The sequence below is a fragment of the Microchirus variegatus genome (assembly GCF_963457635.1).
Source record: "Microchirus variegatus genome assembly, chromosome: 1".
Lineage (NCBI taxonomy): Eukaryota > Metazoa > Chordata > Actinopteri > Pleuronectiformes > Soleidae > Microchirus > Microchirus variegatus.
This window is the reverse complement of record NC_139802.1, coordinates 34,418,301-34,445,047: the sequence shown is the minus strand read 5'-3', so window position 1 is coordinate 34,445,047 and position 26,747 is coordinate 34,418,301. Positions and strand designations below refer to the sequence as shown.

The following is a 26,747-nucleotide window of genomic DNA, read 5'->3' as shown; positions in this document are numbered from 1 at the left end:
TCGTTTTGAGAGGGGGAACCCAACAACTGCAACCAAGGCAGATTTGACTCCAGGCCACCAACCATTGACTCTCTCCCCCACTGACGTGCAAGCGGTGCTGAGCAAGATCAACAATCCACAAGGCTGCAGGTCCTGATGGCATCCCTGGACGTGTTCTCAGAGCGTGTTCTGTGGAGCTGGCAGGAGTGCTGACGGACATATTCAACCTGTCCTTGGCGCATGCTGTGGTACCGGCCTGCTTCAAAACCACCTCCATCGTCCCCATACCCAAAAACTCCAAGCCATCAAGCCTCAATGACTACCGCCCGGTAGCCCTCACCCCCATCATTACAAAGTGCTTCGAGCGGCTGGTCCTAGCACACCTCAAATCCTGTCCCCCCCCCACCCTGGACCCCCACCAATTTGCTTATCGTCAGAACAGGAGCACAGAGGATGCAGTCTCCATAGCGCTGCAGTCTGTCCTCTCACATCTGGACAATAAAAACACATACGCCAGAATGCTGTTCATAGACTTCAGTTCAGCATTCAACACAGTCACCCCCCTTCAACTCATCAGGAAACTCACCGACCTCGGCACCAGTTCCCACATGTGCAACTGGTTACTGGACTTCCTGACCAGCCGGCCCCAGCATGTCCGGCTGGACAACAGCAGCTCATCCATCATCACCATGAACACCGGTGTACCACAAGGCTGCATGATGAGTCCCTTCCTCTACTCCCTCTTCACCCATGACTGCAGACCTGTCGACGGGTTCCAATACCATCATCAAGTTTACAGATGACACCACGGTGATCGGTCTCATCAGAGACAATAAGGAGACCGCCTACAGGGAGGAGGTGGATCGTCTGGCTGAGTGGTGTGACACCAATAACCTGCTGCTCAACACCGAGAAGACCAAGGAGCTCATCGTGGACTTCCGGAGGATTGCTGAACCACATTCACCCATCCACATCAACGGGGCGGTGGTGGAGCGTGTGAACAGCTTCAAGTTCCTGGGAGTCCACATCTCTGAGGATCTCACCTGGACGACCGGCTGCTCCAAGCTGGTCAAGAAGGCTCACCAGCGCCTCTTCTTCCTGAGGACCCTAAGGCAGAATCATCTGTCCTCAGACATCCTGCTGAACTTCTACCGCTGCACCATCGAGAGCATCCTGACCAACTGCATCACAGTCTGGTACGGGACCTGCTCAGATGCAGAGGGTGGTGAAAGCCGCCCAGCGCATCACCGGAGCACCACTTCCTGCCATAGAGGACATCTACAGGAAGCGGTGTCTGAAAAGGGCTGGGAAAATAATCAAAGACCCCAGTCACCCAGCTCATGGACTGTTTACCCTCCTGCCCTCTGGGAGGCGCTACAGGAGCCTCCGGACTAAGACCACCAGGTACCGGAACAGCTTCTTTCCAACAGCTGTCACACTCCTGAATGCTCCCTCTGGACATACATAACAATAACACCTGGACTGAATCAGTCACAACCACTCGCACCTTATCACATTCTGTGCAATACTGTAAATACTGCAAATATAATCACATGTACAAAATAATTATTCCCCGGCTGTAAATAAATGCTTAAAACCTATAACTATAATCAACCACCATATATACCATATTTATCTTTTATATATATATGTATACTGTATATATTATATTGTGTATATATATTTATATTTGTATACATGTACATTTGTAATATACATATTTAATTGCTAACAGCACTTCTGAATGGATGCAAACTGCATTTCGTTGCTCTGTACTGGTGACATGTGCAATGACAATAAAGTTGAATTCTAATTCAATGTCAATGTTTGTTTTAAGGGTTTACTACTGCCAAAGTAGTCTTTCACTTGACTTCCCCCTTTTGTCTCCTGGTTCCTATGTCACATGAATCTACCCCTTCTCATCTTTGCAGTCAGTCCTGAAATGGAGCTGGGTTTGGTTTGGTTCTTTCTGTTTGCAGGGACTAGTTTGGGGCTGGAGAATACACAGGCCTTGAATGTGTCTCAAAGATGTGAGGAGGACACCAACATTTTTCTCCGGGAAATCAACCAGGAGACACCCAAGGAATATGCTGTGTTCAGTAAGTAGTGCTGCTTTATGAGAAGGCTTATTTGTCTTTGTTATGATGAAGAACATACTTCAGATAACCTGAAAAAGACACTGCTAGTCTATGTGTCCTTGACCAAGACACTTAACCTCATGTTGAAGCATGTGAATGGCGAAAATGTAGTGTAATGTAGCTCATCAAGACTAGAAAAGCACTTTATGAATACAGACCATTACCAACTCTTCTTCCTCTGCTAGTAACAAAGATAGTTAAGGGAAATGTAGTGGAGTAAAATGTGCTACAAAGTAGCAAAGTTAAGTACAGATATGTGAATTTTGCACACAAGTACAATTACAACACTGCTAATTGGTCTTTTGGTTTATTGGATTTTTATTTTCCTTTTGTCAAACACTGAATAGTTGCCAGTTGTAGCAACAGGGGAAGTATTACTGTTCAAGTGAAGGTACTTGATGACACCATCTTCATGTCTATTTGCTGGAAAATGAGCAATTAATGTACCTTTTTGCTAACATGACAATTTGGTATTCATATCTATCAGTGCAGAATGCATCTGGAAAGATGGGTGGCAATGTTACAGAAGGGGCCAAGAACCAAACTGGTTTGCTGGAGCAGTGTCAATCGGCCCATGGCCCTACTTTCTCTGGACAGTACTGCCAGGCATTTCTTTTGCAGGTAAACATAATAATAATAACAACCCAATAATAGAAAATATAATGTAGTCTTGGCATCTAAATAAAAGGTGAGAAAACTTGATTTTGATAAAGATGTTTTTACTATCAAAAGGGAACTGTCCAGTATGTTGTGGGTGTTTGTGTCCCTGACTCCTGCAGTGAAGAGGACGTACATTTTCTTCTGCTGCATGGTTGGTGATTTTATATTTCCATTGTTCTCAATACATTCTGTCCTATATACGATTTGTCTTAAATATGACTTGGGTCAAATTTCTTAACAGAGAGACTTCAGGATAGTCAGACATTGCATATTTCACCAATACTGGTCAATCAGTCCATTCAGGAGATGATCAGGATACGATGTTTGCCCAACAACATTGCTCCAGATGCATCGTATCATGGATATGTGGCCTGTCTGTCAGTATATAACATTTTTTTAACCCACTGTTTTGAAACTGTGCACTGAACTGCATGTTGAAAAGCAGGTTCCTCTCCTTAAGAGAAGAGAACACAATATATATAATTGCAAAACTTCACTTTTACTCACAAATTCATACATGTGATCACTTGGATAATCACCAAACATACATTCCTGATGTACTTATACCTCTTCTTTTGCAGGTTTGTGTGTTGCTTAATGGTTGCAATTCCTCTAGTAGCTACCATGTTCACTGCTTTGATAAGGTGGCAAAAGAACAAGGATGTCAGTCCATCTCCAGAGGCAAGCTGTACAAACACTGGACTAAACCCTTATGGGGGTTTGAAGTCCAATGACTCCTGCAGCAGTGAAATGAACCGAAATACTTCAGAGGAGTTTAGTACGTACAGTATTTATTATAAGTTTGGTGCAAGTGATTGCTCTGCAAAATGGTTTGAATTCATGATATTGTACAAAAATTAACTCTAAATACAAGCACAGACCAGTTGCTACATTTTGAAACCAGATATGAAGGCAATTGTACAACAATTCTCTATTGCAGTAGTGACACCTTTTTTTAGTGGAACACGTTACACTAAGAGCTTGCTCTTTTGAATTGTGTCTTTATAGATAAACACACACCCGTCTGTTTTTCACGACGCTGTCTGGAGCGGTGGCTGCAGGCATTTTCTCTACAGAATACCTGCCGTGGTGTCTTCAGCACAGTCTCATCAAGAGGAGGATACTCCTCCCTGAATGGAATCCGTGCTCTCTCCCTGTTATGGATCATATGTGGCCACAATAGTATATCTACTATGAGTTTCTTGGGTATGTCAAGGTTTACTAATGAATGCTTATTTAGACTGCACGTCATTTCCATTACTTCTTTATTCATTTAAGGTGGTTATATGTGTTGCAGATAATGCTAAAGAATGGTATGAATATATGATAAGCAGCCCTTTTCATATTATCACGAGTGGACCATGTTTTCTGGCTGTAGACACCTTCTTAGTGCTTGGGTGAGCGTAAACCATGTATCATAATAATATTGATGATTATTATTGTTATTGTTTTAATGGTTATCTAACTTGCACTTTTGTGTTCAGCGGTATGCTTAGTGCCAAGTCTCTGTTAGGCTCCATCAACAGGGCAGAGGGCAAACTGAGTGTCTCTCTGGTGGGCAGCTACTTCTACAACAGGATTATGAGGTGTTTTATGTTCATTACTTCAAAAAGATCTACAGTACCTGACAGACACACAGATCTGTACTTCACTCAGGATGGATGCTAATACCAGATCTGAATGGAACTAAATGTGATGTTCAAGTCACATTATCAGCGCAAATTCTAAACTTTCTCTTTGTCTTTACTTCAAACAGGGTTCAGCCACTACATATGTTCTGTCTGTGTCTATTTGTCGGTGTGTACTCTTCGGTCAATATGGGACCCTACTGGACATTTGGGGCAGATGTAAATAGTTGTAAGAGAAATTGGTGGGCCAATGTTCTGTTGCTCAACAATCTTATACATTTTCATAAGAAGGTAAGTTTCACTACTACGATATAGTTGTTCTGGCTATATTTTTGACATAGTCTATATCTACATGTATTGACCTATTGTATTCGACCTAAGTATGATTTCCAATTCTCTCTCCAGTGTTTATCTTGGTCATGGTACTTGTGTGTAGACATCCAGTTTTATGCCACCACTCCTGTATTGCTCTGTCTTTACAAACTGTAAGTTCAATGTCTTTCATATTGCTCCAAAAATTCATTTAAATGTGCCATCATAAAAGAGTTACACACATTGGCAAATGTACACATGTAATCTCACACATCTTCTTTGTGTTTATCAGGAACAAAGGTGTGTTTGCAGCTGTGGTAGGAGGTTTGTTGCTACTCACCACTGCTGCTGCTGCTATTTTCACAGCACTAATGCACCTGCAGGTCTATTCACTATCTCCACAGTAAGATTCAAGGATTGTGGTCTGGTGCAATTACAGACATTTTGGGAAGAGATAGATAGATAGATAGATAGATAGATAGATAGATAGATAGATAGATAGATAGATAGATAGATAGATAGATAGATAGATAGATAGATAGATAGATAGATAGATAGATATGTTGTCACTGCATATTAAAATACAATGAAATGTTTTCGCAGGAGCAAACCACAAATGACGTTTCTATATTCGACGCAGTACTATGATAAACCTTATACAAGATATGGCCCATATTTACTTGGGATCCTGACTGGAATACACTTTGTGACAAAAAAAGATCAGCTCATAAAGAAAAAGGTAAGAATGATTTCAGACTTTCTAAGAATCACATCATACAGTACATCTAAGTCTTTCAACATACATCTGAACCAGACATTGAACACATGATGTTTATGTACTCACTGTTGCTTTTGCTGGCAGTGGCAGGCAGCACTTGGTTGGTTATGCAGTTTTTTCATCATGGCAGTGGTGTTTGGTTTGGCCTTTGTCCTCAAGGAGACCCCAGACTACCCATCTGTGCCGCATGCCCTGTATCAGGGACTGCACAGAACAGCCTGGGCTTTGGCTGTCATCTGGATCATTGTTGCCTGTGAGGAGGGATATGGAGGTAAATTACAGAAATGTTCCAGAGTCTACACAGCACACTGCTGCTGCCTGTCTTGGCCCTATTGTAAGACATTTTCAATCCCAATGAGGTCTTTCCAGGTCAAAAATAATAAAATATCATATGCACAAAATGCAATTGAATAAAACACCAAAGTAGCATTTTAATTTTGAGCTCAACTTGCTGTTTAACATTACATTACTACATTTGTATAGCTGAATAAAATGTATTCAGCTATACAAATGTAGTAATGTAATTTAATGGTACAAATGAGAACAAATACATTGGACGAATGCACGTTTCTGAAGAGTTATGTGACTCGTGTTGGAGGTAAAAATCCTCAATTTCAGAAGTCTGTGTTTAATATAATTTTGTTTTGTCATATTTTTATGCTGCAGGTTTAATCAAGAGCATCTTGTCACTGGGTTTCTGGATTCCAATTTCCAACGTTAGTTTTGCTGCCTATCTGTTCCATCCTATTTTAATAATGGTGCATAATGGAGTGCAAGAAACCCAATTTCACTTCACAGTCTTTAACTTCGTAAGTGCTTTAAACAGTCAATGACATCAAGTGATTTCGTGTGTTCATCTGTGGTGTTTTAATGAATTTCTCCATCCTCTCTTGGTAGATGGTCCTGTACTTTGGCCGCTTACTGCCGTCACTGTTGATTGGCTACGCGCTGACTGTGCTGGTTGAGAAGCCCTACTTCCTAAAATACAACTTTAAATAGATACTGTGGACATCAGAAAAAAATATTGGCAGCACTTAATTATATCAGTCTATTTGTTTAAACAGACCAGCAATATCAGCAGTATGGGGTTTCAATAACTTACACAACACTGTATAAATTGCCTTCCTATTTCTGTCTCTACCTCATCTCCCTCTACCCCATATTTCCTTACACCCCAACCGGTCGAGGCAGATGGATGGATATCTTTGAGTCCGGTTCTGTCATATTTCTTCCTCCATAGACCGGAAGTTCCAATTAACACTGTTTTTTGGGTGTGTATCTGCGCCATTACCTTGTTTATGAAGTCCTAAAGAACACTGGGTTGTTTTGTATTCTTGGGCTCTGCAAGCGGTCTGAAAAAGCATGGAGTCGTGACGTAAGGATCCCGTCTCCTGAACAGCAGATCCTCCTGCCCAGGGTTTTAGTTTTCTTAGTTTTCACCGACAGAATTTGAGTGTTAAAAGGTCTCTGATCAAATAAAGAGTCCAACAATCTAATCGTAGTATTTGCTTTGAATTATGGTTTATTTTGTAATTAGACTGCCATGCCCGTCGGAATATGGAAAAATGAGTCTCGTCATTCATGTGCGGTGTGTTCCCTTGACACACCTGCTGTAGACCTTGAATAAGCGTTCCTCAGCTTACTGTCACAGCTGGCTCTAGGCCATGACAAACAAATGGAGACGCACTGTTAAAGGAATAACAAATCATAATTATTTAGATCAATAATAAAGATAAATCAGGAAATACAATAACGTGAGGTGAGAGAGTCAGTCAGATCAGTCATGTAAGGTGTGTATGCATGGTAAATATGGTGTGTGTGGATGTTGTATGATGCACAAAGGAAATCAAAAGAACTAAGGATTAAGGCTGCCGTGTCACCCGGGGAGACAGGCGTCTGTCTGCAAGGGGAAAAAGAGAGAGAGACACAATGAATGAGAACCTGCTTATATGGCAAACCCGAATACGGCCCAGGTGTCCCCAGTTATCAAATTGCCAAACTGGCCCAGCCCTCTGCCATCCAACAACTTACTCCCAACTACTGTCAGACACCAGCAGGAGTCGCCACAGCTTACACAAACACCACGTGGTTGTGACGCACTCTTCTTTTATGCGCAGCACCATTCTCCACCTGGTTCTGTCCCAGGACTTTAAGGCGGGAGGGTAGACACCAATCTGAGGCAGACTGCACAACGACATGGTGTAAAAATATATCGTGCTTTGGTAAGATGATACGTCTCTCCATGACAACATGGGTCCACGGGGGCCTCTGCCAATCCACAACACAAAACAACATGCTCAACATGATGTAACTTATCAGACTCGGAAACATTTTGTGTGTTTCATTCGCACGCAAATAATATTTTATATTCTATAAACTTATTTGAGCCATAATTATTCTTCTGGATATTCTTGTCATTCTTAATAGGCCACTCATTTCTGCTACACCAAAAACATTTTCACCAAAAGAATTCTGTGCAGCAGGCCATCACAGGAAGAGGCTGTAAATAGAGATATTGGATGGTAAATACTCAAGATCGGCACATGCCCACAATATCAGGTAACAGACTTTATACTTGTGGGGAAAAACAGTTAAAAATAGAAGCACACCCCCTGAGACTGTCGGCTCTGCCTGAGCTCATGTTGAAGTTCTACATCATAGGTTTACAACTACAACTACTCTGCTATGAAAAAGGTACGTAAATCAAAATCAACTCTGCAGTGAAGTAGCTTGTATTACGATTCATTTATACCTTTCTCTGCGAACGCTTCATGCTGCCAGTTGTGCCGGTTAAAGTGACATACCAACAACATAGTACACATCATAAATGTAAAGCTTCAGAATCGATATGCTTTCCAAATATCATTTTTTAATTTTCAGTCTCTGTCTAATTTGTAACCCGCCATTGTTGTGGAAGTGTCACATTTTTGCGGTCGCTTGTGAGAATGTGTGACCAAGGATGCATCTATTTTGGCACATACATTCCAGATGAAATCAGATTACACGTACTTGCTGTGGGACATACAGATGCTGACAGCTTTTATTGTTTTGTTTTGTTTTTAGCGTCAGAACAAATGAAGGTTGAATTCACTAATCAACAACACTGAGGAGACTGGTTTGAATCCAGCTTGCAACGTCTAAATGATATAACTGATATACAAGTACGTTCAAAAATCTTTTTGGTAATGACTCCATTTGGATTTTTTGAAAATTGTGTTAATATTTGTGTTAATAATATTCGTCAAACGACCAAAGCTCTGTGCTCTATTGTAAACATCTCCGGCGTGTGGACTCAGCTTGTCCTTCAGTGCAGCAGGAATGTCACAAATGCAGGTCATGGGTGAAGAAGAACTGGTATTTTTCCGGTGTCTGTGCCACCAGCTCCCCTCCTGCAATCTTCCAAATCAGGGTGCATGTTTTAGAACCTCACTCTTCATCACCTCAGGCATCGGTACGTACAGTACTGTATGTCATGTTGTCCGAGGAGGACAAGACAAATAACAACAATAACAATAACAGCCACATTAGCATTTGCAGGTGTGTAGAACACACATACAAACATCTTCACTGTTGTTTCCTAAATGTTTGGCTGATAGTAAACCTTAGAACTGAGAGGATTTAGGCAGATTTTTTCCATTACTTACAATAAAGAGTGTCTTATGTCCCTTTTTTCAGCTGAGACAGTCTGATTTGAAAAAATAAAATAAAAAATCACTAATTGTATATACGCACCTGAGCAAAAAGTACTAAAATAGTGTAAAATTGGATTGTGAAATTTTGTTCTATTTTGTGACTTTGCTTCTTTATATCACTGCTAAAAATTTGATGACCAGGATGTCCATATAAGGAGTTGTGTATATGGCAATTTACCATGGGTAAGCACTAAGGGTTAAAGCGGAACTAGACCGGAAGTTCCTATTATCGCTGTTTTTTTTGGTGTGTATCTGCGTCATTACCTTGTTTATGAAGCCTGACGGTTCGAAACAAACAGTTCAGCCATTGCTGAGAACGTTGTGTTTTATTGTAATCTCGGGGCTCAACGAGATCACTGAAAATCCCGTAATAGTTACGTAAGCAGCGGTTCTCCTGAACAACCGATCGTCCTGCTCCGGGCGGTAGTCCGGGCACATCCGGTTGCGTACATTGAACCGCAGAAGAAGAATAACGTCCGTTGTGGAGGTGTTTCACGAGCGACAGTGTCTTCTGACTCTGGGTCTGACTCCGGTTTAAAGTCATAAAAGGGACTGCGGCGGGGAGTCATGACGAAGCTATTTTTAAACACTTTTAAAACAATGTTTTGATAATGAGGAGCAGTGCATCCGCCGTTCCAGAGGGGGGCGCTGCGCTTCTGAGAACGGATGAGCTGGATATTACTGGCCAATCACAAGACTCTGTCTTCTGGGGGTGAAAGTTCACTCTGAAACATCACGGCTGAAAAACACTGTCAGAAAAGAGGATTTCTATCGGCTAGTTCACAGCAACTAGGAGGTTTTTGACCATAAAAACAAGTTAATATATGTAAGTAGACCTCCATAACTAACATTTATGTGCAACAGGACCACTCTATGTGACCTTTAAAGTGTAACTGGGGACTCTTTGCGTGAAAGGTTTTCAGGTTTGACAGATATAACAGAGATCCTGAAGAAGAATACAAAAAAATGATTGTTCAGGCTGAGTTACAGATTTGTTTACATGTTAATGTAAAAGCTGAAAGAAGGCACCAGTGTATTGACAATGTAAAAAATGCATAAACTACTGTTCAAAAGTTACCTTTGCAGGGTCACCTATACTATTTTTTTGTGTTTTCCATGTAAAATGAATAGAAAATATAATCCAGACATTGACAAGATTAGAAATAATTATTTTTATTCAAAATTTCAGCTGTGCTAACATAACTGCACAAGGGTTTTCAAGGGTTTTCTAATCATCCAATAGCCTTCTAACGCGATTAGCAAACACAATGTACCATTAGAACACTGGAGAGATGGTTGCTGGAAATGGGCCTCTATACACCTATGTACATATTCCATTAAAAACCAGACGTTTGCAGCTAGAATAGCCGTTTACTACCTTAACAATGTATACAGTATATTTCTGATTGATTTAATTTTATAGTCTTATATATAGTATAAAATAAAGGACAGTTTTAAGTGACCCCAAAGTCTGTTAGTCTGGAGTCTGTTACTTGGATGATCAAACACACCAGACTTTCTTTTATCAGTTAAGTAAAGTAACAACAGGAGGCTTTTCAGTAAATATTGACATTTACATGGGCGTCCCCCGCAGATAAGATAATAACCTCACCTAAGTAAGAGCTAGGGGCATAGTGGGTCTAATTTAAGGCTTTAAAATACTTAGGTTGCTTGTTCTGAATTGAGGTTATTTGATTATTTGGCAATGTTTACAGTTTATTAGTCACACACACACACGTATATACAACATATAACAAGGGGTGCACATAACTTTTTCAGTGAGTTACTCAGGTGAGTACCAGGAGATGGTGTTTGGTACTCACCCCATGTGTCGCGTGATCTTAATAAGTGCATTCATCCTCACTGTCCTCCTCGGAGTCGTCACCACTATCCTCTTCATTGTCGTTCCCACTGTCCTCTGCTTCAGTTTCCTGCATGGTTGATGATGAAGATGCTGCAGATGCACCTGCCTGTCCTTGGTTGAGCCTCCGATTAGCTGTCTCCATCCACAGGTCAACAGCTTGCTTCGGGTCAAATGTCTCTGTGGTCAGCTTTGACAGGTGAATGTGCATCAGGGCTGAGAGACGAGCAGGTGACAGACGAGATCTGTACTTGGTTTTTATTACGTTGAGATGTGAGAATCCCCTCTTACAAGCTACACTGATTAAAGGCAGTGTAAGAGACAGCTTAACCACCTTGTTGATGTTGGAGTAAGCATCTAGGTTACTTGTATTTACTATTTGGACTAAGTCATACACAGAAGAGGCTCTGAGGCGTTTTCCTGCCTGCTTTAAGCGCATCCATTCTGTCACAGTGGTGTCTTTGTCAAGTTGCAAGGTGGCCTCATATTTCTTGAGAATGCTGCAAACTGTTGTGTTTCCAAAATTGTGGAGGTCTATCATTTCCTGAGGCCATGTTGAAGGATCAAATACTAAAAAATGATCACATGACTTGAGGGAGTCATATCTGAGTTCAAATTCTTCAATTAACCCCCTGAGTAAGTTTGTTTTGTCTCTGTCAGCATCAGCATTAGAAACAGTTTGTGGCCTGTGGCCTTCACCATCAAGCAGAAGTGTGAACTGTCCAATGGCCACCATGAGTTCATCCTTACATTCTCCAATGGTCAGCTTTTCCTTCTGAAACCTAATGGATGTGGTCTTCAAAATGTTGCCAATGTCAAGCATGTGCAACAGAAAGCACTGAAAACGCTCTGTGCATATATGCTGCAAGTCACTGTTATCACTCGTAACCAGTTGCATTTAAATGGCTGGCAATAGTCTTGATATTTTTAACAGTGTTTCATGTCTCCATGCAGACCATCTGATATTATGAAACTTACCCAGTTTCACAAAAGAGATCCCATTTTCTTCACACAGATTCTTCAGCACAGCAGTTTTTTTTGCTCCTCCTTTTTGTAAATAAAACTGCAGTAGCTTGATCACCCTGCGATTAAATGTCTCACAGTATGGGACGTTGCGATCAGCTGTTTTAGCGCAGTTCTCCAGTGTGTGTGCTGTGCACAGAATGTGCACGAGAGAGTCTCCAATCGCAGCAAGTTGTCGGGAGTTTCGGCACAACGCCGTTGTAGATACCGACGTTGACAGCAGCCCCGTCTGTGCACACAGCGACCAACTTTGTTGTCCAGTCATCCAAGCCTGTTGTCACGATTCCACCTGCACCTTCTCCTCAATTTTATTATTAGTGTTGTTTTTTGTGGCTGCTGCTCTTTCCCCTCTCTTCTGACTCTGCAGGGGGCGTGGCTGACCCAGTTCCCAGACACCGGTGATCACTTGCACCTGCGCGGCTCCTCCTCACCTGCACCAGATGTGTAATCAGCGGGGCTTATAGGCGGAGCCATTTCTCCTCACCGGTGTCAGATCGTTCTCTAACTTACATGGGTAAAGACATGCTGCTAGCTCTCTCGCTGTACTTACCTTACAAAGATACTTACCCGTTTGTCTCCGCTCCAGGTCGTCACGTCTCCTGCTGGTCTTCAACTCCTTGGCTGTTCCGGTCTCCCTACTCTCCTGGGATCTCCTGTGCCACGTTCGTGAGTTGTTTCCACTCTGGATTTCCGCCGACCTGCCGAGTCACCCCCGCAGTAGCTGCAAGGACAATTTTCCCCCTATCTCTCCATCTATCCCCTATCGCTTCCCACTTTTGGGAAGTCGTTTTATGTTATACGTTTTGTAAATAAATTTATATTGTTTTGAAATAGCCACCTCCGTCTCCGTCTGCTTTCGGGTCCACGCCACTAATCATTACACCTGTGTCCTGAAAAAGTATCGCAAGTCCGTTTGTTATGGCCTGCGCGGTTCGGTCAGCACCCAATTCAATCAGTCCAATAAAGTCCGAGCTAAACTCTCCGTTGCTGGACACAGACACAATGTAAACTATTTCCTGCTCAGTTTTTGTGATGTCCTCAGATCCATCAAAAAGCAGCCCCCAAAATTCAGCAGACTGCAACTTGGCTCGTAACTCCCCGCTGATGGTGCAAGCGATGCTCTGCATGATCCTAGCGTGTTTATTAGCAAAGGCTTGCGCCACATTCGTGTGCTCCTTGCTCTTTTCATGTTTGTCAAATAAAGGATGGTTGAAATTCGTGGAGCCTTTATAAAATGCGCTTGTTTTGTCTGCTAGTTGTGGATTTGAACGGCAAATCTTACACCACATTTCAGTGCGCTCATCGTTAACTTCAAGCCACTGCACATCTTGTAACCACTTATCTGAAAAAAGTATTTTCTTCGACTCTGGCTCCAGTTGGCGTTTCTTTGTAGGTGGCGGCGATACGCCAAAGAAACTGCTTAAAGTTTGTTGCTTTTTGGACATCTCTGGCAGTAGTTGACAAGCAGCATGTACTGTAATGATTGGTTACGCAAAGGCGCCAAATAACTCAAGTGGCATTACGCATTCCTGGTTTTTGTTGCGCATGCGTACCTGCGTACCAGTTATGTGCACCCCTGCATATAACTGTGTTTTTATTTTGCAGGTACTGACCTGAAAAAACACCAGGATGCAGCTGCACCTAAGCAAATGTGATGGTACCTGAGAAGCAAGATACACTGAGTCACAATCTCCAGCAACCCTGTTGACTATTGGCTTGAGCAGTTTCAACAAGAAGTCCCAATGGACCAGTCATTCTTTTGCACAGATGACCAAAAATATTCACCAGCACCTCTCACAGAGAGTCAGACAGAGAATCGAGACACTCGTGCACACAGTGTAACACACGTGTTACACAGTCCTGCAGAAACCATACCATCTCCTCTCAGTGCAGATGCAGGGACTGTGCCAGCTTTCTCAGACCCCATTGATAAATCCACTATAATAAATGGTTCCACATGTCTCTCTTGTGAGAAAAGCACCAACTTGGACTGCTTAAGGCATTCACCATCCAGTCATAGTGCGTCATATTATTTGTCACTTAGCTCAGAATCTGTGTCAACAGATAATAATCTTAGTGTTTATTCCTGCTCTGGCACAACAGAATCTGCATTGCCTCTTTTACCTCATCAGCCTCATGACCTTATCTTGCTACCAGCTGACACTTTATCAGAGTTTTACATTAAACAAAAGTCCCCCCTGTCCTTTCCTCTCAATCAAGACAATACTTCACTTGGGGCTGAGTCATCTATTTCTGCAGATTTAATGGAACGTCCACCATCACCTCACCCAGATAGTTCAGAGAGTGACACAGCTATAGCACCTGTGTCGAGCCTTTACATCTTCGAAAGTGAAACACAGGACTTCGATGTAGCCCCCCGTGAGATTCAACGTCCAGATTTCCAGTCATTGTCACAAATAGAAGCAACACAGACACGTCATGAGAGTGATTCACACAATGTCCTGATGAGTGACTCAGCAGACGTCCTGACAAAGAGTCATCACAACTTTCCTGAGGAACAAGCAACGGTCTATGAGTCAGACTTGAGACAACGCGCAGGGCTGGGACCACCTGTTGCAAATGCCTGTGGTGAGCGCTTGATGTCAGTAAATGGTGAGAGAGGAGGGAAAGCAGAGGTCAGAGCTGTCTCCCCCCAAGTACGACCATGTGACAGCCCTGAGGAGCTTTGGCTGGATGCATGTCAGTATCTGGCAGGTGAAGATACAGTAGATGTGGATGTTTTGGACAGGAGGAGCCATTCTGTGACGCAAGGAGAACTCTCAGTAACCAGTGACTTATCTTTCCTTTGTGGAGAGACACAAGAGTCAAGTTGCAAAGCTGAAGGTTGTGAGGGGATTGGCTGGCCCTGTGAATACACTAGAGGCTGTGGGCCACTGGTTGAGAGGCAGCCATCAGTGGACAGCTGGAAAAGTGCATTGTCAGACTGGACCGCAATCATTGTGGCTCCATCAGAAGACATCACACCTGCTTTTGCAGAGCTTGGCACTGAGATTGATGCATTGACACAGGCACTAGCAGAGGTTATCACTGATACAGAGAAGCAGACATCTATAGAAGGACGAAATCAGAAAACAGCCAAGTGGTCACAATCACAGTCAGCCATGGGCATTCTGGATCAGCCTCCAGAAGCACAAAATGTCACTGAGAGCTCCATCCTCGCTGAACAGGACAGTTTCTCTTCACTCCTCAGAGCTACAGGACCTGAGCTTCAAGACACAGTGAGCTCCCACAGCACAGAGGCTTTGTGTGACCACATACAAGAAGGAGAAAAGAAGGCAGAAGAAATCCAAAACAGCCAGTCTGGATCCTTGACATATTCCATTCACCCACTGTCACCCTTGGGTTCATCTAGTGCTACCGTGGGATCTCCTGGAGGATACAGTACTGACTTAGATCTCCCCCACTTTGATGGATATGTTGACTTGGACACAGACATTTTCATGAGTAAAGAAGAGCCAGTCATACTAAATATAACAGAGGATTCAGATTTGGAGGAACAAAACGCACCTGTATGGCTCGTGATAGGAGAGGTAAGATCATCTGCATGAACTCTTTTGGCAGATGCTTGTGATCTGTTTGGTGAGGAAAAGCATTGAAATAGCAGGATATTTCATAACTAATCTTGGGAATGTTTTTTTAAACTTTAAAAAAAAAAACATTTTAACATTTGCATGTGCCTCGCCACACACACTCCAAAACATACAACACATTGTCTTACATGCTTGTGTGGACAAGAGCAGTGGGAAGATTCACCCTTTATCAGTGATGCTGACCAACAGATGAATGAGCCAAGCTCTTTGAAAACACAGCCAGGATGTTATGAGACATTCCTCCTCCTCCCCTTGCCAATGTTGTGATGCCTACAGCCAGACAGAAGGTCCATGGAATACATCGTACATTGACATACAAGGATGTCAGTCACAACGTGACACTCACGAGTATTGTCGCCTCGCATTGGATTGGAGCCACTCAGTTTGCACCCAAGGACTTCCACTCAGGCTTGATTCTGTATCACTGGATAAGTCCTTTGGCTCCCATCTCAAAAGTCTGACAGCTGTGTGAGCTGGAGAAAACAGGGGTGCATGAGAGGAGAACTTCAGATGGACAGAAATGGCTTCTAATTATAGCTGAGAGTTCAATGATAATAGCATGCATCTGTGGCATGTCATGGGTGGTGGGGTGAGAGGACAGCACAGCTGAGGACTGAAACATGACCCCTCTCTCTCTCTTTTTTTTGTACACCCCCCTTTAACACACCCATCCCCACTGCATCTCCTTTAAAAACCCCACACCAGGATCCTGACAGGTCCACAGGCCAAGAGAGATGACTTTTGATAGGCGTTGGTGCACGCAATAAAGCAGGAGATCCTGTCTATTACAGTGGCACTGTAAGGGCCATTTGCATGCAGGACATATGGACTGTGGGATTGGACACAGAGGCATGGTGTTTTTTAGGCATCTGATTCGTGGCTGTATAGAAAGGTATGTGTTGACCAGACAGATTAAAAAGTGCATGGGATTGTAACTGCAATTTCTTTTAAATTGTTGTGTTTTCGTGTTGATTATATTAGTGATGAGATCGGCAGTTCATTTGAGTGTACTGAATCACTAGAATCGGTTCATTAAAATGATTTGTTCGAAAGATTCATTCACCGAATCGTTCAGTGCATTCGAACGAATCACTCATGACACGACACAGCACTAGATTATATTAGTATTGTAAGTATGGAATTATTAGATCATTTACAGTCTGAAACTCGAACAGGCCGATGTCCAATCATTCAAAGTTCTTGTTCGTGAATTGTCTCTGAAAGCTGTAATTAACTGTCTCTTTCATTATCAGACCTCCGCAGATGGACTGTGTGAAGTGACAAATGAACACAGTCCAGCTTCAGTGGACAAGCAGAAGGCTAAAAGGAGCTGTGGATCAAACAGGGTTGATGGTGGAACAACCGTACCCTCAGCAGACACTGGTTTCCTTAGCACGCACACTCTGACAAACTTACACGTGCAAGGTGTAGACACACAACCTGGCTTGCGTGTTGATGTCCACAAGCACGAGTTGCCTGACACTTTAACAGACCTTGATGGAACTTGCCAGGTGGAGCCACAGTGGGGGAGTCCCAAGTTTATTATGCCCATAGCTCCACTCAGTACCAGCTCGTCTCTTGGATGTCAGAAAGGCAGCAGTTTGGAAAGCGATCAAATTTTTGCTAAAAGGTCTCTCAATGACAACAGAGGCCCAACTTGTGATCACATACGACCCTGCCTTCTCTGGCCAACCTCGGGTGGAATTAATGATAAACCACCCTCGGAAGGTTACAAGGAGCCGATTCAAAACAAAGAAAATACAATAGACTCTACTGCGAAATACGAAGGAAATCTGTATCGATGCAACAGCAGAAAGTGTCTCCTGACTGAGAGAAAAACAATAATTGAGGAGATTAATGCTCTCAGTAGAGGAATCTCAAACTTGGCTGTTACTGCTGCTGATCATTCCATCATCTTGGAGAAAAGCCGTATTGCAATCATCACATTAGACATAAATGACCCATTTGTCTCCAGGCCTGCAAAGCCTGTCACAGCTGTTCCATCTGAGGAGCCTCAACCAAAGCAGACAATAGCCGAAAAGATGCCTCACAAAAGTCACAAGCACACCTTGGACAACAAGACACGCTCCAAGAAGGACAAATCAGCAGGTCATCATCATAATGCACAGGCCTCCAAGAAACAGGAGAATGTATGTAATGTTTCAGGTAAGCAGACCTGCAAACAGCAAGAAGTTCTTCCTATTACTGGTGAAAAGTGTGTCATTGAGAACGTACCAGCTGAATGTGAAGACCCTCCAGCTATATTTGGGGCTGAGACCAGTAAGCCAGCAGAGAAAGCTCCAAGCAAAACTCATGGCAAAAAGAAAAAAAAACATGTGCAGGATGCAACAGCCCAAAAGAACGTAGGGGCGCTACTAGTTGATGAAGAGAATGGAGCAAAACCAAAGACTGCAAAAGGAAGAATTGATATGTTTGAGGCTAAACTGGGTTCTAAAGCTGAGAAAACTCAAAAAGACAGAAGTCCGTTAGATGTGGCCGGGGGGGGAAACAGGCAACTAGAAGCTAAAGCTCCCCAGGCAGAAAAACCTGTGCATCACACTGATCATAAAGACCAACAGCCAAAAAACTTTACCAGTCCTCTTAAAGATGACATTATTAAAAGACGACGAATTTCAGAGGACAAGTTTGGGAAGTTTGGGAAGATTCTTAACGTTTTGGAGTCTAAACTACCAAAGCCAGATGTTCAAATCAAGGGGAAGACAGAGGAGTCCAAGGTGGATGAGGCAACTCGGAAAAAGGCATACAGTGAAGTAGTCAAGCAGAAAATACCACCGAAGGAAGGTAAGGCGCATGCATTGAGCAAGTTATCTTCTGCATGCTATCAACATAGTCAACACTATAGTATGAACGCACAAATACTTCAGCACATGAGAAAAGCACATGATAATGTCTGCAGACCCTAAGGTGGTGCAGCTCATCCAGGCAGTGCCGGTGAACGGAGACCCCCAGAGTCTGTGCCTGTGGTGTCAGTTTGCTGCTGTCTTCTCTGACTACACTGTAACTTGGAGCAGAGAGGGCACTGTCCTCGCTGACATCAAGAGAAGGTATTGACTTTTGCACAAATGGGTGAATGGCAAAACTGTAGTGTAAAGCAGCTTTGAGTGGTCATCAAGACTAGAAAAGCACTGTATAAATACAGACCATTTACCATTATTGCATATATAACAATAGCCTTAGGACAAGCCTTTCATACTGGATGTACCTCAGACAACAGCCAGCTCAGACAAACCAGCCACAGCAGGTGTTTTGTGTTTTGAAGCAGAAGGAAAAAGGTAAGGTCTTCTGGTATCCGAATACCCTGTACCCCCCTCCTTCATTGACCCCCTAAATGTTCATTAGTACATTTGAACATTTCCTCTGGCCAGAAGCGATGAAAATAGTATATACCAAATTTTGGCTTGCACATTTATATAAATAATTGTATATCATGATGTAAATAATTAAATGAAATTGAAAAGACACACATGTTGGTGCATTATTCATTTTGTGACACTGTCTTTTTATGAAGTACAGGGGATGAGAGCAGGGTGTCACTCACCATTTCCAACGCTTCTCACAAAGACTTGGGCAAGTATCAGTGTTGCCTCAGCAGCTTACACGGATCAGTCACCCTGGACTACCTGCTAACATATGAAGGTAAAAAAAAAAAAATAGCAATTGCTGACTATAAAAAAGGATTTAGAAACTGTGTGATCAACTCAGTTTAAGGTATCACATAACTAACCTGTATCTTTCCACAGTGCTCAGTGAGATCGTCATTCCTCCATCTCCAAACACAATCCCATGTGAGTTGCAATCTTAGAATAAGATGTGGAGAATCAAATTAGTTTGATATGATTAATTTGTTCTGATGAACAATGAAACAAGGTAACATTATTTTTTTGTGGAACAGTATTGTGTGAACTCATCTTACAATGGTTTGAAAGTTATATTTAAATGTACTGCAGTTTTAATATTTCAAGCTCCAGTGTGTAACTTCGTTTGCAGTAGTGTCTGCAGTCTCACACCATAATTAAATAATGAAATATTGTCTATTTCCCAGCTGCTCCCGTGGAGATGGGATGTGAGGAAGAGGATGCCCTCTGTTCCAGACTGATGTTCAAAGAGGATTTCCTATCTGACCAATACTTTGGCGATAACCATCCTGTGAGCATCCTCACTGAAAAGGTCCACTTTGGGGAAGGGATGCACCGACGGGCTTTCCGGACAAAGCTGCAGGCGGGTCAGATGCCTGCTTTACTGGGAGGACACTCCTGTGTACTCAAAGTTCACACTGCTATCAGCTATGGGACCAAGAACAACGAGGAGCTTGTTGAGAAGAACTTCTCCTTAGCAGTGGAGGTAAGAACAGTTCACACAAAAGAAAGCACTTGGTGCCAGTGGAAAATGACCTTTTATTAGTAAGAGTAAGTTTATGTGCAGTCATCTGCCTCCTGTTCTAGTCTTACAGACTGGAACTATAGGCCTGCATATTGAGAGCAAAGTGATCTGTAGGGATGATAAGATACAACTAGCTCAAGTTATGATGCGGCCTGATCATGAAATGCTTTGTATGAGAGGATGAGGAGGATTTTAAATGGAACTCTAAACTGTAGTGGGAGCCAATAGAGAAGCTAACACTGGAGTGATGTGGTGTCTCTCTCACGCTGTAGCATTATGGTTCAACAGGAAAGGTTTTAACAGATTATTGGAACATCCCAATCCCTGGTCCAATCTTGATCGAACAAATGGAAGAACTAGTTTTTTGGGATCCTGAGTTTTTCTAATATTCATCATGTTCTGCAGGTGGAAGAATGCTATTCTGAATCAAAATACATGTCCTGGTAAAAAAAAAAAAAAATGCATTATCTTCTTCATTGATAAATACAGCTGTTTGTCACCTGCTTAACAATGGAAGCCTCTGTTGTGCTTTCGAATAATGTTGCTTAAAGGAAGCATGTATAGGGGGAAGAGTATCGGGCCAAGCACTGAGCCGTGTGGAACTCTTTAAGTAACTATGGACAAATTATACAATCTGTGAGAAAAACAGAACGCCAGCCAAGTGCAGTTTACTTAATCCCAATAATCTGTTTCCAGACACTGTAATTGTCAGTAATGCAGCACTGGGGGCTACAGTGGATGAGTGGGGGGATGAGTCATCTTACAACTGGCAGGTCAAGTGTTTGATTTCCAGCTATGAAAGCAGGTGTAAATTCAGTTGTATTGACATATGGCACTGGGTTATTTATAGCAGTTTTTTATCTGCAGTATTATCAGACTGTCACAACCCCTGGATAATTGTTTTTGGATTTTTTTCTCTTTAATTCTGTTTTCTTTAACCTTGGGGTTTTAGATTTGTGTATCTGCGTTTCCGTTTCTTGTTTCTTGTTTTATTTTATAGTTGTTTTTGTGTGTGTATAGTTTTACTTCCTACGTCCTGTCTTCCTTTTGCGATTGTCTGCCCTCACTTGTGTCTTATCCCTGCCTCCCTAGTTTTTTGTATCTTTTTCTATGTATATATCATATACTCTCTATAAGAACAGAAAACAGATTATGAGAAAAACGCTTTATCAAAGCTTTAATAGAACAAAAAAAGATTTTGATGCATAGTATAATTGTAATGTTGCTGTACTTTTTGCTTTGAAGGAGTGTCAAGTCCAGAATACAGCAAGAGAATACATCAAGGTGTACACTACCGCAGCTCAGTCTGTTGAAGCCTTTGGAGAAGTCCCAGAGTGAGTGATATTTATTCAATAAACTCTGAGCTTAATGCAAAACACTGGTTCCCAAAAACATGACACTGTTATCGTGCCTCCACCAGGATCATTCCCATCTACCTGGTTCACCGTCCGTCCAATGACATCCCCTACGCTACACTGGAGGAGGAGCTGATTGGTAACTTTGTCAAGTATTCTGTCAAGGACGGCAAAGAGATCAACCTGCTGAGAAAGGACTCTGTAGCCGGACAGAAATGTTGCGCTTTCCAGCACTGGGTCTATCAAAACACAGAGGGTAACCTGCTGGTTACAGACATGCAAGGTTTGGGAAAACAAAATTGATATTTGAATATAAATTCATTATATTATTAATAACGATCCTACATATTAACCTGGTTTTTGTGTTCTCAGGAGTGGGAATGAGGCTCACCGATGTGGGAATAGCCACCTGTAAGAAAGGGTGAGTGTTTTGTTTGAGAACCAAGAGCACTGACGGATAAGGTTGATGGATCGTGGAGATTTATGTTTTGTTTTGTTTTTCTTTATGTGTAGATATAAGGGCTTCAAGGGAAATTGTTCCACCTCCTTCATTGACCAGTTCAAAGCTTTGCATCAGTGCAACATGTACTGTGAGATCCTGGGCCTCGCTTCCCTTCAGCCTAAAGCCAAAAAGCCCACGTCTGCTCCTAAAAACAAAGCCCAACCTCCTGCTGCACCCAAGAAGAAGACCTTTGGGCCAACAGTGAAGGGCAAGTTATAACTGAAATGGGAGTTTTTTGGGGTTGGACTAAGGCTTTGGTTATTAATTCAGAATTGTGAAGTTAGGCTGTTATAGTTTCCTTCTCTGACTCCAGAAACAGCGAAAAACACCAAGCTGCTGCAGGGCAGATAATGGATGCTGTTTTATATGGAAGATTGTTTCATCTCGTGTTGAACATTTGGAAGATGCATTTTTATTTATTTTTCACCAGAGATTGTGTCTGAATGTGAGTTTGTGTGCTGAATTTACAATCTATAGTGAAGGAAACCTTACTATATTTTGGTTGGAACTGTGACAAATTGACAAAAAAAAAAAAAAAAAACACTTAAAGAGATGTGAGATGTTGCTCATCAGCAGCAATGAACTGTGATGTCTTAGATTGCTATATGTATAGTGATGATGTTTCTTTACAGATTGATGCTTGTTTTTCTACTTTGTTTTGACATTTTCTAACTCTCAGTTCATTAAATTAATGAACATATTAAGTCATGGCTTTGAAGAAATGTCTTTGAAGTGGACACAAACGTATAGCGTGTTGATGCTGTGTTCCAGTATAGGTCATTGCGTTTGCATTAGGAAAGTGACAAAGGTTGACGAACACACTGTATTTTTGCCTCATGTAACATTATGACAGCATTTATTCAATGGGTAATGCCATCGGTTAAGAATGATGTCATATTTGAAAAGGCATTTTGAAGACAAAGCTCGTGTTTATTGAATGTATTCACTGAAAGTGATTTATTAATCTGTTTGCTAGATAGGTTTCTGACTTCAGGGATCTACGCTGCACTGGTCTTGCACAAACAGTAGAGACACTAACCTGACAATCACAGCCAAATCGACAGAGTCCATTTCATCTCAATAGCATGCCAGATATGTTCCAGCTCGATATAATAAGCCTCTCTGCCCTTGTGTCACTGTTTTAACCCTCGGACCCAAATCGGTGACATGACTCTCAGGTTGAGGCTAAGGCTGCTGTAGAAGCAAAGAATAAAGCTTTGATATTAAAGAAATGATTCTGATTTAAAAGAAAATGATCTCTGATAATGTTGTCATTTCAACCTTTTTTTTTTTTGGACTATTCAATCACAAACTCGGTTGGGCTGCATTTTCAAACCAAGAAATTTAGCTGGGCCACACATTTACCTGCAGACAAACTAAAAAAGTACATCAAAAAGTGCATTAAAAATACAATAAAAGAACTAGCAATAAAAATATTTTGGTCATACTTGTCCTTCATACACCTCAAGGTGCACAGTATGAGCTGTAGCTCTTTTAATTTTTTAAAAATGCACAATATTAGCATTTGTTTCTATTTGGAATAAGGTAAACGTTACATCACATACGACCCACAAACAACGAACAGAAAGACTACTGTCGGAATGTATGTAGGAATCTTTGACAGTGAAAAGTGTCTCTCTTTTTTTCTCTCAGCCTATTCAAAGGTTACAGGTTTTCAGTGAAGGCAAGTATTGCAACATGATTATCGACCGTGTGTCTGCATGGGGATGCAAACATCTGCTTGTCCTGTGTTTGCTCTGGGCTGGATGTCATGGAATAGAACGTGTCATCTGATTGGGAGAGGTTCAAGTGCAAAACAACGTTTTCTATAACAAAAACAAGCAAACATACAAATAAAAAGTTTATTTGCACCATACAGCATTGTATCCGTTTACAATTTGATTTACATCTTTACATTTCATGGAATTGTGATTGCGGCAAGAGCATGAAATACAAATGGGCGATCTATTCTTATCCGTACATAAAAGTGAAGGTGTCCAGTAGCAAATTAGCACTGAAAACGTTTAAAAAGTAGGTCACAGGCAGGTGCAGGAGATCACGTACGACGTATCAACGTTCTATTTCTATTTCCATCTCAGAGCATTCGGCGGGGTGGAATGTGTCCCACACTATGGCCGCTATATTGACACGTGGGGACTTTGAAATAGGGATTACACAGAAACCACAAGGCAAACAAATGGGGGGAAACGAAGAACACTGAACATATTGAGGTATTCTGCCACACCGTAGCTATTTAGTGTGATAATGGCGTTTGATAAACAGGACACAAACACCATTGTCACACTCCACAGCTCTAGAGGACGAGGTTTAGTGAAGATATGCAGACGGCGGGGTTACTAATTCAGACTGGTGCCTGGATGACCTGCTGAAATTAGAAAGAACAAAAAAAAGCAGTTTGTGGATGTGGAGAAACATTAATTGGCAATAAAATGATAGATAGATAGATAGATAGATAGATAGATAGATAGATAGATAGATAGATAGATAGATAGATAGATAGATAGATAGATAGATAGATAGATAGAAACAGTAAAAATTCAGAAATGTTGCAGGGAAGCAAACTCACCTCACGTTTCTAGATCCTTTCCAAATTCATCAGCTTCCAGTTTCACTTTTCTCTCTGTTCGTTCCCATTTCGCACCAAAAAAAAATCAAGTCGAGTCTCTTAGTCTCTCTGTGCCAAATTGTTTCTTCCTTACTTTGGGTTTTTCAAAAAGTCCAGTAGTCCTTCCGTTGCCGCAGGTTCATGAGGTGATTCATGGCGCATTTAAGTTTGATACCATGCTGTCCATGGCTTATGTAGACCGAGCAGAGTTTGGACAAACAGCCAGTTCCACATTAGTGATAAGCTAGAGGGGAAATATTGATCGACCCTGACCAGAGGTGGAGATAGAGGGTGAGGGGTGGAAGAAGGGGTAACTGAAAAACTTCGGTTAGGCAACAGGTTCACCTAAAAAGCCACTGTGAGCTGGAGATGTTGGATCCTGGCAGTAGAAATTGACTGAAAATGCACCTCATGGGCACAGTATAAAGTCAAATCAGATAGCTCTCATGCCGCAAGGCACCGTTCCTGCACTGCACACAGGAAGTGATTTGTTTTATATCAAGACAGACAGGCAACTGCAACCTTTGCACATGTTGCTTCATTGTAAGACCAGAGGTGGAAAGAGTACTGAAATATTCTACTCAAGTAAAAGTACCACTCTTTTTGATTAAAAGTACAAGCACTACAAATGTAGTCAAGTTTAAGTTTTTCTTTAGCAAGGTTGAGGTTCTTTCTTGTGTCGAGCAAATGGGACAAGGGGACACAAATGTCACATGAATAGTTTTTAATTAAAGGCAAACCATTACAAATGAAAGCACTGACAAAAATATTTAAACACAAAATGTATCAGTCAAAACGGGTCAAAGGTCACAATGCTTTAACTTACTCACTCACTCACTCAGGGACCTTAATTAATGCCAATTCACCTGTCCTCAACATTCACCTGTCCTCACCTTTACCTGTCCTCATTATTCACTTGTTCTCATCATCATTCACCTGTCCTCATCATTCACCTGTCCTCACCATTCATCTGTCCTCATCACCATTCACCTGTCCTCATCATTCACCTGTCCTCCTTTTTCACCTGTCCTTATCATCATTGACCTGTCCTCATCATCATTCATCTGTCCTCATCATTCATCTGTTGTCACCATGCACCTGTCCTCGTCATTCACCTGTCCTCATCATTCACCTGTCCTCATCATTCACCTGTCCTCACCATTCACCTGTCCTCATCACCATTCACCTGTCCTCGTCATTCACCTGTCCTCATCATTCACCTGTCCTCACCATTCACCTGTCCTCATCACCATTCACCTGTCCCCATCATTCACCTGTCCTTGCCATTCACCTGTCTTCACCATTCACCTGTCCTTATCATCATTGACCTGTCCTCATCATCATTCATCTGTCCTCATCATTGATCTGTCCTCATTATCATTCACCTGTCCTCATCACCATTCACCTGTCCTCATCATTCACCTGTCCTCATTATTCACCTGTCCTTATTATCATTGACCTGTCCTCATCATCATTCATCTGTCCTCATCATTCACCTGTCCTTGCCATTCACCTGTCTTCACCATTCACCTGTCCTTATCATCATTGACCTGTCCTCATCGTCATTCATCTGTCCTCATCATTCATCTGTCCTCATCATCATTCTGTCTTCATCATCATTGACCTGCCCTCATCATTGACCTGTCCTCGCCATTGACCTGTCTTCACCATTCACTTGTCCTTATCATCATTAACCTGTCCTCATCATAATTCATCTGTCCTCATCATTCACCTGTCCTCATCACCATTCACCTGTCCTCATCATACACCTGTCCTCACCATCATTCACCTGTCCTCACCATTCACCTGTCCTCACCATCATTCTCCTGTCCTCATCATCATTCACCTGTCCTCACCATCATTCACCTGTCCTCATCATCATTCACCTGTCTTCATCGTTCACCTGTCCTCATCATTCACCTGTCTTCATCATTCATCAGGCCAACACTTTTTTCTTACCCTGTAACAGATGTGATTTACAATGTAGTTAAGTACAGTATTTAAAAAAAAAAAAAAAAACATACTTACGTAAAAGTAAAATTACAAATTTTAAGAAAGTACAAGTACACAAAAAAACTACTCAATTACAGTATTGCAAGTAAATATAATTAATTACTTTCCACCTCTATGTAAGACATTATACTCAGATATTGCAGTCCTTGTTTTGTTTCCTTCTAAAAA

General features: G+C 41.9%; 2 protein-coding genes across 4 annotated transcripts; both read left to right on the top strand.

The window, feature by feature from the left end:
• Nucleotides 1-1,818: 1,818 nt before the first annotated feature.
• LOC310926218 (O-acyltransferase like protein-like) lies at nucleotides 1,819-6,859 on the top strand. The gene is made up of 15 exons (XM_083888316.1): nucleotides 1,819-2,078; nucleotides 2,605-2,738; nucleotides 2,850-2,928; nucleotides 3,019-3,154; nucleotides 3,359-3,555; nucleotides 3,786-3,983; nucleotides 4,075-4,174; nucleotides 4,262-4,363; nucleotides 4,534-4,696; nucleotides 4,811-4,890; nucleotides 5,010-5,120; nucleotides 5,321-5,456; nucleotides 5,580-5,766; nucleotides 6,162-6,304; nucleotides 6,393-6,859. The coding sequence occupies exons 1-15, from the start codon at nucleotides 1,883-1,885 to the stop codon at nucleotides 6,492-6,494; spliced, it is 2,064 nt and encodes a 687-aa protein (XP_083744442.1). The 5' UTR covers nucleotides 1,819-1,882; the 3' UTR covers nucleotides 6,495-6,859.
• A 1,250-nt stretch (nucleotides 6,860-8,109) lies between these two features.
• Nucleotides 8,110-22,458, top strand: LOC310925744 (alpha-protein kinase 2-like). 3 transcript variants are annotated; one of them, XM_083887759.1, is made up of 13 exons: nucleotides 8,125-8,189; nucleotides 12,439-12,585; nucleotides 12,658-12,737; nucleotides 13,677-15,622; nucleotides 16,936-18,484; nucleotides 18,600-18,747; nucleotides 19,212-19,339; nucleotides 19,444-19,488; nucleotides 19,746-20,044; nucleotides 21,329-21,417; nucleotides 21,504-21,721; nucleotides 21,811-21,859; nucleotides 21,952-22,458. In XM_083887759.1, the coding sequence occupies exons 4-13, from the start codon at nucleotides 13,814-13,816 to the stop codon at nucleotides 22,157-22,159; spliced, it is 4,542 nt and encodes a 1,513-aa protein (XP_083743885.1). In that variant the 5' UTR covers nucleotides 8,125-8,189; nucleotides 12,439-12,585; nucleotides 12,658-12,737; nucleotides 13,677-13,813; the 3' UTR covers nucleotides 22,160-22,458. The 3 variants fall into 3 exon arrangements, with proteins under 3 accessions (XP_083743886.1, XP_083743885.1, XP_083743884.1); XM_083887758.1 differs by having other exon boundaries at nucleotides 8,127-12,585; XM_083887760.1 differs by lacking the exons at nucleotides 12,439-12,585; nucleotides 12,658-12,737 and having other exon boundaries at nucleotides 8,110-8,189.
• Nucleotides 22,459-26,747: the final 4,289 nt, after the last annotated feature.